General features: G+C 25.8%; 1 protein-coding gene across 3 annotated transcripts in view; it reads right to left on the reverse strand.

Annotated features, from left to right (window-relative positions):
- Positions 1–1,462: 1,462 nt before the first annotated feature.
- Positions 1,463–12,979, reverse strand: part of LOC145849762 (guanine nucleotide-binding protein subunit alpha-14-like) — a 42,592-nt gene continuing 31,075 nt past the window's right edge. For all 3 annotated transcript variants that reach the window (XM_082954814.1, XM_082954812.1, XM_082954813.1), the window contains exons 6-7: positions 9,217–9,370; positions 1,463–1,773 (exon numbers count right to left, since the gene is read on the reverse strand). In XM_082954814.1, the coding sequence (XP_082810940.1) occupies positions 1,589–1,773; positions 9,217–9,370 (339 nt within the window). In that variant the 3' untranslated portion in view covers positions 1,463–1,588. The remainder of the gene's footprint in view (positions 1,774–9,216; positions 9,371–12,979) is intronic.

Here is a 12,979-nt window from a genome sequence, read left to right on the forward strand (position 1 = left end):
AATTTCATTCGTGAAAATAATTTGTGTGACTAATTTAACGAACTAGATACCCGATCAAAGTTGTTTGTAAATATATGCAAAAATTTCTATAAAATGTTTATTATGAGTTTAACATTTTGTTATTGTTGAATTTAGAAAATAGTGAATACCATTTTTTAAATTGTGATCTTACTGTTTACAAATTTAATCAAAAAATATTTTTGAAATTAATACAACGTCATTTTCTCCTTTTAAAGACTGAAGTTTCATGTTTTTGTGTAATTTTTTATTGATTGACAACTAAATTGTGAAAACATAACCAGTTGAAAAAGTTAAAACTAATTTGGTTTGAATCACACTTCTCATCATTAGTGAAAAACACTATCTACTTATTTCTTTAAATGGTTTAAAGTTTACTACAACAAACTTTATCCAAGTAAACATTTTAGATTAATGTGTAAAAAGCAAAACATTAATCATAAAAATAAAATCCATGCTGCAAAACACGTTGTGCAAATAATTTATTAAAAACGAAAACAAAAAAAAAAAACAAACATATTTTTATTTGTTCCTGAGAGCGCTTGTTAAAACAATATGATACAAAATCCGAGTAGCCACGCTTAAAGTTGAAAGGCACTTTGAAATAAGTGCGCAAAAAATATAAAAACTTTAATGTAAAACAGTATAAAATAAATAAATTGTCACTGCATTTTAGTAGATAGGCACCGATGTTTAGTAAATACTTGTGGAAGAAATATAATTATGATGTACAATTGTGTAAAAAAAGTGCAAATATATTTTGGACATAATCATTTCTTATGCAATAGTTTTGTTATAAGGCAAGGTGGAGTATTTTTTGGAATAAATATAAACTTTTGAGGAATATTTAAAGGTGTTTAGCAATTAGAATTAAAGAAAAACACAATTATAGAAGGACTTTTACACAACTGATTATTTTAAACTTTACCACAAACAACATTTAATAAACTGATTGAGTAAATTTAAAGTTTAATTTTAACAGGATCTTTAAGAATTACTTTTGTTTAAAATTCTATCAAGTTTATACTTTTTTCATTCAAGACTTAGAAAACATTTATACAATAAAAAAATTAAAAAGAGGTTGCTTAATAATAAAAGTATACTCAATTGACTGTTGCAGAAATTAAAAGTGATAAATTTTACCATAAAATACTAATGGTTAGGATGTTAAATGTCCTAATAGAAACTGCAGCACTGTTAAAAGAGCTGAAGATGCTAATAAAGCTTCGAAAATGTATAAAACAACTATTAACAACTTATGACTTTTTAAGAAAAAAAATTAAATGGCTGATAACTAATTTGATCAATTTATTAATTGAATTTAAATGACGGCACAATCAAAAAAATTAAGAGTTGAAAATTCCAAAGGCTCATCCTTAAAACAGTAGTCAAAGCAAATAATTTCTAACATAATTTTTTCTTAAAAAATCTTGAAAACCTTTTGACCCCGGCTAATTCCCGCCCCATACAACAAATTTACGAAACCCCGCCGAACTCAAGTCGCAAGTCGCAGTCTCCAACCGCGACGTCGCACGTATGACGTCACGCGAACCCTCGCAGCGTGACGTCATCAGTTGAGCTTGAATGCGTCGATGGCGTTGGCGATGAGCGTGTCCCGGACCACCTCGAACACGATGCGGATGTTCTCGGTGTCGGTGGCGCACGTGTAGTGGTGGTAGAGGGCCTGCTTCGTCACGCACGAGATGAACTCCTCCGCCAGGAACTCCATCCCCGCGCTGATGCACATCTTCGGCCCTGTTTCGATTGAGGGGGTTTTGCGAGTTGTTTGGCGGGTTCATTCTGACGTTTCTGCACTTTTTGACCAAAAAATGTTTGGGACTTATTTTGGGGATTTAAACATCATTTCTTAAATTTAAAAAACAATAGTTTGCTGGGAGGTACAATGGCGTATTTGGACTGTTTTGTATGCTTCGTAGATCTATGAAGACTTTTGGTTTGTTGGGACAGTTTTGGAATATTTCGACTTCAAATTGTTTTTTGCAATTATTAAGAGGTGACTTCAAAGTTTTGTGGTTTTTAACTATTTCCAGTTCAAAATCGTTATTAAACCAGTTTGAACTAAACTATTTTAGTGTTAGGGGCTTATAAACTCTCTTTTTAAAACTTAATCAAGGAAAATAGATATTTGAGGTTCTTTAATAAAGGCAAAGTTAAAGTTTGCTCTCAAAAAGAAATAATAGTTCGTAATTCATAAAACAGTTTTATTAACTCACACTCAGAAATGGACACTAATTGATAGAGAAAATGGACACAACCAAGTAAAGAGAAAACTAATAAATATTAACCTAAATAGGAACACTTTAATTTTAACTTTTGGGTGTATCGCTGCAATAGCAACAGCTTATGGCATATGTTGGAGCTTGTTTGTTTTCGAACTAAATATTTGCAAACCACTCTGTGAAACCAGCATGCCAGTAAAAAGTGCAGAAACAAGCAGAATAAAGTGCCGTGAAAATAAATATATATATAATAATATTAATAAAACAAATATATATATATCTGTATAAAATTAACTCAATTGCTGAGTTTTTACAAACAAATTTTTACATCAAGGTTTTCCAAGAATTTAAACATGTTTGTTTGATTCTTAAATTGTTTTTTTTTTGTAAATTTAACAAATATTAAAAACATTTAGTTAGTTAAAATTTTATGAAAAACATCGGTTTTATTAAAATATAAAATATTTTTAGAAATACATAAAAGTTTTAAATAAAACACACACCTTAAAATATATAAACATGCAATATTCAAAACTTATTTAAAATTTACTTGATAATAATAAAAGAATTTTCAAAATAAGCTGTAAATACATACAGCTTACTCTATTCTTTCAAATTAGTTATAACTTTATGTACTTTAATACATCAATTTGTTTAATAAATAATTTCAACAGTAGTTTTATGCTATAAAAAAACTTAAAATCTTTAATGTAAAGCTTTTTTACTTAAATAAATATTGATTCATTTGAAAAGAACTCAAAAAACATTTGTTTAAACTAATAGTCACATACTAGGCTAATTATCTTTAAACGTTATATAAATAAAAACTCTAAACAAACTTACAATATACTAGTCTATTTTTATTCTGTAATATAATTATTACGGCACTATTAAACAAAATTTAAAAGTTAACTTCAAATAAATATTTGAACTTAACTTTTAAAATCGACTTAAAATCAAAAATTTGAAAACTAAAACTAAAATTAAATTTTTCACTTAAGCACAAAAATAGTCAAATATGAGTTCATCTACAAAAACACAATTTTGCATTTATAATTTCACAACTTCCAATGTTATTAAGTCAAGCGAACAAATAAATTTCATACTTTTAATCTCTTTTACACGCAATAGTATTGAGAATGAGATTTCTTTACAAATACTTTGGGAAAATAAATTTCAAGCTTATGCCGAATTAAGATAAGTGCAACAGTAATCCTCGGTAAATGATTTAAATGAACGAAATTTTTGTCAGTTGAGATTTGAGGATTAAAGTATATATTGGCTCTTTCTATTGCTAACGCCTTGGATCTTATAGAAGAATACGTAAGAAACTTAAGTTTTGCAAGTGTTTGAAACTATAGAATAAAGTACTTTTGAAGCACAAAAAAAAGGAAATAAAATCAATTTCAAACATACAATTTTCAGCTGTGCCCAAGTATAAAATAAAAACAAAACAACAAGAACCATCAAATGGCTAAAAATTTTCTTTCAAGTCGTTTACTATTTCAATCAAGAAAGGTATTTTAGGAATATAAAAAGCGTTGAATTTTAGCTTATAGTATCTATATAAGTAATGCAACTTTCTTGTAACAAATACTTTTCATCAATAACATATTTTTTTACACTTGAAAAAATTATTTGATAGAAAGTATTTGAAGCTTAATAAATAAAAAAAGGACAGTAAAACAATATGACAGAAAATTGAAAGTAAAATCAGTCATTAATCAACTCAACATACTACTTTACTTATTGAATATGTTGTTACATTGTTTTTCTAACAAAAAAGTTCTAGAGAAATATACAACACATTATAAAATCACATTGACTTTGAAATATTAAATGTGTGCGCACTAGAAAGAAACAATTTAAACAGCCTACAGATAGTTATGTTTGTGTCAACAAAATTAAATTTAACACATATAACAAGTAATCAAACTTCCAGAAAAATTACCAACAAAAGTAGTATATTGATTTAAATTCTGTATATGAACTGAACATTTTTAAACTTATAATATTTTTATAACAGAAACAGTCTGTTTTTACACAATAGTATCTGTTCAAAACTGCATCAATTACTTACAACTATGCACGCAATACTTAACAACGTATATGTTTATAGATGCCAAAAACTAAAAACTTTCTAAAATCTATTGCACAAACACTCAACAATTTTTCTACAGTTTTACAATTGTTGAACAGCGTATAAATAATTACAATTATACATGTAGTAATATGTTGTACATTGTTCTATACGTACAGTATTACTTTTCAACGATTTCACAATCTATATAAAACGTCTCATTCTTACCATTCGAACTCACAAAATTTTAAAGAACTGGTGTAGTGCTTAACTGTATGAATGCAAGAGCGTAATAGTTTGTAACATCTGTAATATTAAACATACAACAATTTCGCAGACAATTTCTCATTCACTCACAAAGTGGCAACATCACGGTTTCAAAAAGGCGTATATGACAACAAAATTCAATATGGCAACCGGTTTCGTCACGCCTGACTGCGCACCGATCGTCACGCTCTCGTGCGCCCGAGATATTCGAAATTCCGCGCCGCAACCCAAACGTGAAATACGAGGGCTGAACTGGTGATGTGAGTGGCACTCAGAAACATCGCGGTTTTCAACATTGTTTGTTGATGCTGGAAGTTGTGGGATATTTAATAAAAAAAACAATAATGTACCTTTTAAATGAAAGATGTAAGTAAAAGTTTGTTTCTAAAAGTTCGGGTTCATAAACTGGTGAAATGGAACGATTGTGTTTTTTTTTTAATGTACGCATCACAACTTATAGTTGTTATGGAATAACTAAGTTGTAGAATATTTACGAATAAAACAAGAAGGTTTTGATAAATTTGCTATTTAATGAAAATATATTAAAAGTATATTTTTCTCAAGTTTGACAACTGTTTAGATTTTTTTTTAAGTGTTTGCATCACAACTTAATAACTTTTTATATAACAATAATTTGAATTATCATAAAAATTAATCTATCACAGAGATTTTTATAATGTTAAAAAACGGCTGTTTAAAAATTGTACGAAGAAGAGACTAAATCTAAATACTAAACAAAAAAAGTATTTAGAGAATATGATTTTAGTCCATTTAAATGTATATTTTGTAACAAAAAGTATTTACGCCTAGAAAAAATATTTAGTTATACTGTATTTCAACTATATTTTACGACATACAATCTTATTACAACAAAATAAAAAACTTTGCATATATTTTCAAAATTTATTACTTTAACTTATGAAGATACATATTAAACTTATTTTTTAGTTTATAAGTATCATCTAAAAACTGTTATTAAAACTAAACAACTTTTGTTTAATAAGTTACCTATTTTTATAAGGTAATAAAAACTTTATAACTGACTATGCATTTCAAGCTAATTGCTTTAACTTTTGGCTTTTAAATACTTCGAACCGAAATTTGGCATCTAAAACACAATAATTCAATCAAAAGATTATTATTTTTCATTTAACTTAACATTCTTGCATTACAAAAATTGTTCATGCATTCATCAACGCGTTATTTTAATTGAACCAAGTAGTGTTTTCTTAATTTTCTAAATATTTTTCATCACTTTGTAAACACTTTAGGTTTTCAGCTGTAGTGAAAAAAACTAATAATCACAACTTCTAGTTGCGCCTTTGTTCTTTGTAACAATAAGAAAGAAAGCACATAATCCTTTAATTAGTTTTTACAACAATATTAAACATAAAAGATAATTATATTAAAGAAAAATTTGTTGCTTCCAGTGCAGTATACTGAATGAGCTATGCATGTTTTTTACAATTAACATTTTTTAGTGTCTTACTTTAATTTTAAAAATCAGCAAAAAGTCAAATACTAATGAGTTAATGGTAACACTAAACTTTTTTTGAGCCTTTTTTCTTGTATAAAAATATTTTCTTTGAGAATTTAGAAGTTAGTCAACAATTCCTATCAACAACGTAAAAGTAAAACATTAAATAAGCGGCTAAACATAGCTTGTGATAATAAATTAGTAGACAAAGAAGTAAATAAATTTCAGAAAAAATTCTAACATCAAAAACAATAATTACTGTTTCTTACACAAACCAAATGATCTGATGAAAACTTTTATTGCTATTCAAAATGCGGCCGCAATTTACATAGGAACATCACGATGCAAATGTTGTAAACAAATTAAATCTATATTTAAATATACTTCCAGCATACAACATACTCAAACTGAAATCAAATAAACTTTTTTTTTTGTGAAAGTGAAAATAATTATGATCGAAAAGTTTTAATTGATTAAGAACAAAATAAAATTTTTAATTAAAGTTTTAAACATATACTTTTTTAAATTAATCATAAAACGTTATCAGTATTTCAAACTCAATCTCAGCAAAATTAAGCTCAAATAAATCAGTTTTGTATTAATTAACTACAAGTTTTAAAAGTTTAACGCTTCATTACCAAACAAAAACTTCTTTCAAGGTTTTGCAAGATTATCTAAATACTTTAAATTTCAACAACATAATTCATTAATCATATTTTAAGCGAATTAGCTAATCTTTAGTATTAAACAAAATTAATGGGGATAAACAAAAGCTAAAGAACATTTGAAGAACATTTTTATTGCAACGATTACAAAAAGAGATAACAAACTTTATCTCTTAATTTTGTTTTACTTCTTTTATACACAATAAAGAATAAAAAATATTTGCAATAAAACATTTTATAACAGATTTCACATTGGTATATATAATTTTTCTAAGCTTCAAGGTGTTTTTTATCATTTAAAAAATTCGAATTTTTTTCAGAGATATGATCAGTCAAAGTCGGGCCGCATAATAGGTTCCCTATGGGAAGGGAAAACTAAAAAGGCGAAAAAAAGACTATTTTATTCAAAATCTATCTCCTCCTACATTGTTCAAGCAATCTCCTTCAAACTTTCACAGTCTAATCTATATGAAATAAAATTATTAGGAATTTAAAAAAATTGTAGTAAAAATATAATTTTTTTGAAAAAAAAAAGATTTTTTCAGTTTTTGTCATAAACTTATTATTATTTAAAATTATTAAAATTCATAGGTAACTTTTTTTTTATGTATAAGGAACATTACCTGAAATTTTGAAGAAGATTGCTTAAGAAATAAAGGAGGAGATAGATTTTTAGTGATTTTTAAATTTTCCGAGAAAATTGACCCCGAAAAACCTGCGGTCCACACGTTTGTATCGGAAACTTTTTACAAAAAATAAAATATCTCATAAGTTAAACAACATTTTTGAATTCTATAAAAACTGGCTTGTAGTTTGTACTTTAAGTTCTCATATAACGGCCCAAGTTAATTTTTTTGATAAAAAGTGTTGGACCCCCCTATGGTTTTAACACTTATAAAGTAAATACTTACCAAGATTTTTGAAATACAATTAAAATTTTCAAGATGTTCTACGCTTCAATTCAAAAATGAAAATGTATTTCAAGCAGATAGATTAACTAATTAGTCGGATTTTAAACAATTTATCATGATATGGTTACCGCGTGGCTACTAAATTACAAAACTTACGTGGAAAAAAAATTTATTAGTGAGAAAGTTTAACTAAAACTGACCAGCACTTTACATCTTGGTAATAGTTTATTTTGTACTGAATTGTTTGTCTGTTAATGGTTATTTTAACTGATAAAAAACTTAAATAGATAGATTTGTGCAAAAATATACTACCCTACATTATTTATTATAACTTGTTTACAAATTCAAACCAATTTTATTATCTTTAGACTATGAATAAAAATTTAAAAATATTTTATCCAAAACTTTTATTTTAACTACTTAACTCTAATTTATTTTACCAACATTTCTTTATTTGTTTGATAAGAAATAAAATTACTATATATGAGTATTATAACCCAATAAGATTTTTTAAATATAATATTTAAGAAATTAATTAAATTTATTTAGTTTTTTAAATATATTTTTAATTAAGAAACACTTAAAGCAACCAGCTTTTGCATTTTAAATAATCAAACACTTGTGTTTTTCAATCTTACTTTACATGTCAATTCAGAAATTTTCAGTGCCCTTTTACTAATATTAAAAAAAATACAACAAGCTTTTATAACACTGCTTTGAAGTCTTGAAAAAAAACAATACTTTTTCTAAAAATGACTGACACACAATATTATAATAGTATAGTATTTTTATTTTTATGTAAACAAAACTTAAGTAAAGTTCAAACAGAAAAACGATAGCTATCTAACTTATTAAATTTAAAGCATTAGAATAAAAAGACTTTTTTTTGACTAGCTTTACATTTTGGTATTTAATCTCGAAGTGTTATAAGTGAATAACACAATGTTATCTGAACTTCTCAATAAACATACCTTAATAGTACGTATGAAGCAAACACACAAACTAAATAATTGTAAACAAAATCTAGTCTGACAACATAAAAAGACACTACAAGATATTCTTAAAGTTAATTAACTTTAAAATGATTTCCAAATTTTAATATAGTTCAAAAAAAACCTGTAAAATTATTAAAACATAGTATTAAATTCATCATTCAAGCAAACAATTATTATAGCCAAACTAATCTTTTTTTTCGATCAAAAAACTCTTCTTAGTACTTATATAACTTCAAATAACTAAAACAAAGAGTGATCTCAGCATTAAAACATTAAAATGGGGTAACAACCATTTCATACAATTTATTCATAAACTTTAAAACTAACAGAACTAAAAAACTTTTTCAAATATTATCATTATTAATTGTTATTATAACTTCAGACAAACACTATAAATTTGTTAACTGACATTCCAAACCTGTATAATCACAAAAATAATCTAAAAGCTATCACACTTCCAACGTTACTGTTGTACTAACAAAACTTTTTATTTTCAATACACTTAAAGGTAGTTTTTTTTTTATATATTTATCCTAACAAATATAAATATCACTCAAACAAACCTGTGTAGTCGGGGAAATAGTCGCAAAGGTGCGACTTCATGATTTTCTCTTCGAACAAATCCTTCTTGTTCAGGAACAAAATAACTGACGACTGGTCGAACCACTCGGAATCCACTATTGTTTTGAACAGGGCCTTCGATTCCACCATACGGTTCTGTTGTAATATAAAGAAAATTTATTATTAACATTTTATTTTTTAACTCAGAATCCACTATTGTTTTGAACAAGGCCTTCGACTCCACCATACGGTTCTGTTTCAATGAAGCTTATTATTTCTAAGTTGGCATTTATCTTAATCACTAACTGCTATCGTTTAAAACAGTGCAATGATTCAATTATGCGTTTCTGTTATAATACAAAATTAAACACTACCTTTGGATAAGCCATTTAAAAACGGAATTACCAAAAAGGTAATCAAGATGTGAGATAGCGAATTTAAAAGGGAAATATACTTGTTAAGAGGGAGGGGGGCGGTTATTTATCGATTAAGTGGCCAATTGTGAAAATGAATTTGAAAACCTTTGAAAGGTCTGTTTCAACCCTACACCTCAAAAAATGTTAAGGGATCTTTGAAGGAACATTATCATTTATACTTGTTTGAAAAGATTTTTTAAGGGATGACAAATACCTTCTTCTACTTATGATTATAAATATATTATTTCTTTACATTTATTCACTATTTATTTTTTATATTACTTCATTAATGTTGAACTTTTACTTAGTACAAACAGTGGTTATAAACAGGAATTTAAACTTCACCATTTTGTTTTGTTTAACTAATACATTTAGTTGCTATTTCTACAAAAACAATATTTTCTCAGTTTTTTGTTTATTATTACATTCGCATTATTATTTCATTCTGCAATTGTTTGTTTCTGTAATATATATTTTTGAAACACAAGACAAAATATAAGAAAGCATTATGTGTGCCAGTTTTAAAAACTAGACAGCAATTGTACAACACATATTAGTGTTAAGTTTTCAAGGAATTAACAAAATAAATAAATAATGAATGCAACAAACAAGTAATAACCACAAAAAAACAAATTTTCACATAGTATTTGCGTTTATTTAATTGAAATTTCTACATTATTTTATTGATAATAACGTTTTATTAATGTTGTATACTGAAAACAATAGAACTTAACAAAGTCACATGTATCTTTTTTTAAGTTATTAGTTAATTCTCAATATATAGTTTTTGCTTTAATGATGAGAAATTTAGAACAATTCCCACGGCACGATAAATAAAATACCACAATATTTCAAAACCATTAAACAACACTTATATTGCAGTTAGCTTTAAAACTTCAAGTTGTCTTTTATTGTTGTTGTCTTTTTATGTACTTTTTCAACGTTTGTTATCAAGATAACCAAATTTTTGTGCAAATTTTATACAAAATACTATAAGCCAACTTTAAATTTGTTGAGCATAGTATGTAAAATTTTAAAAATCACTCAGGCTAAAAACGAGAAAAAAGTATAGATCAAATTGTATGTTACAGCTCTTAGTTCTCAAAATTCGATTCTAAGACAATTATTAACACTACACTAAGTTGAAAATAAACATTCTTTATACATTACTTAGGAGTAAAAATATATTGTTTACAGTAAAACTTTATAAAACAAAGATTACTACTACATATAAAAACAATTGATAAAGTATTAATTTATACTCATATTGGTAGGGGTATTTTCAGATTCTTCTTCAGCAATTAAGTATTTACATACCTAAAGACGATTTGAAAATTTTAAATATTGTAAACCAAAAGTTAAAAATAAACTTTATAAACAAACTAAACTGAAAGCGTTTTGTGGTCTTATGATTCTGCGTGCACAAATGATTCATTTATTTTAAACTTTTTTGACCTCGGAGGTTTTAAACAAAAGTAAAAATAAAATGTTTTTCAGGAAGTGACCAAGTGCGCAATTTAAAATTTTAAAAAGTAAAAAATATATATAAATGTGATATTTTTGTAATAATATCAAGCAAATATGTTTTACATAAGTCTTTTTTATGAATATATTAAAAATTACAACTAACTTTTCCAAAACAACAAAAAAATTTATAATTATAAAGTTAAACAGGTATCAAAACAACATATACCGTCTTAAAAACAATGAACAACGTAAAATTTAAATACAAATTGAAAACTGCACTCGTATCAAAGAGAAATGCACTTGAATAAATCTAAAAATAAGCAGTTGCATGCTAAATTAAACTACAATGAGATTTAACTTACCGAATGCTTAGCATTTCTGACTTTACACAAAAGAACATTTTCAAGCAATAGTAACAAGGCTATTATTTCCTTTCGTTTGATTTATAAAAATTGTACAGTGCTTTGAATGTGTTAAAATGTTTTTTTTATAAGTTGTTACTATTTTTTTGCCATCAACTAACCTTAAATTATAAGAAAATCAAAATTATATACATCTTAGTAGACTTTGGTTTGATGCTGTTTTTTTATATACTAAAAAATATTCATTGCTACGTTAGGTAATTTTTCAACGTTGCAAGATAATTAATGTAAGATAAAAATTTATTCAACCAGCTAAATCAAAGTTATAAATTTAAACAAACATACCAATTTATTTAATAAAAAATATGGACCGACTTATGTTTAGCTACAAGCGCTCCAGAAACAATAATATTGTGATAAACATTTTTTTTATTTGTACTTTCTCACAAAAGTTTGAGAAAACGTTATTTTTATCAACGCCCTTAGAAATGGCGTAGAAATGGCACACAAATAAAAAGGTATTGTTATCACAGCTCAAACAATAATACAAACTTCAGTCTTACTATTAATCATCAGTAGGTGTAAACTGTTGCTGTATATATAAACTTTGTGTAATATTTTTATGTTGTTCTTCATGAATATTATTTTTTTATACAACTTTAAAAAAAAATTTCAGTGTTCCACGTAGTTGATCTTTAGAAGTGTTTTGTTGTTAGCATGAACATTTTACTGAAATTTTCATTTGAATCAAGCATAAGCAAGTACAAATAGAACTTAAATAATAAAAAAACTTATAAAGTATATGAAGCAAATTACATAAAATATAAATATAGTAAACATCTACAAATTTTAGTAAACATGACATCATTATTATTAAGAAAATAGTTATTCACAACCACTTTCATACTATTATCATACTATTCTACTAATCAACAAGTACATTAAAATAAAGAAAAAATTTAGGTACAAAGCTTAAAAATTTTAATAAAATTTCTATAATTAAACAAGATTCTAAACATTTTTTTTAGCAGCCACGGGAGAGTTAGGTAAGATATAGCTTAACGTTAAAGGAAACAGGATAAAAAACCTTTTGAAAAGTTAAATTTTTTGCAACAAACGGTTGTTATATCAACTTTATATCCAAAGTTTAATCGCTAAGATTGTCCAAAACTTTATAGTAAAATTAGAAACAAACAAATACTTAGAAACTTTAAAACATATAAATCTTGAAATAAAACTTTCAAAAGTATTAGAACACAATAAATGCAAACTTATCCAACTATAAATACTTAACGCACTGTTAGTAAAACTAATTGATAAAATTTCAAAACATTTTACACAATATCAACTTTTAAACAACATAAACATACCTACTTTATCTAAAAAAAATTGTACAAAAAAAGTATAACTATATCAGACTAAGAAAGGTTTTATACCTAACAAAGATAATTACATACCAAAAGACAAACAACAAAAATTCACAACTTATTATAAAATCAACTTAGTTTAACTATTCGAAA

The sequence above is a fragment of the Thalia democratica genome, chromosome 2, assembly GCF_965202585.1.
Source record: "Thalia democratica chromosome 2, ktThaDemo2.hap1.1, whole genome shotgun sequence".
NCBI classification, from domain to species: domain Eukaryota; kingdom Metazoa; phylum Chordata; class Thaliacea; order Salpida; family Salpidae; genus Thalia; species Thalia democratica.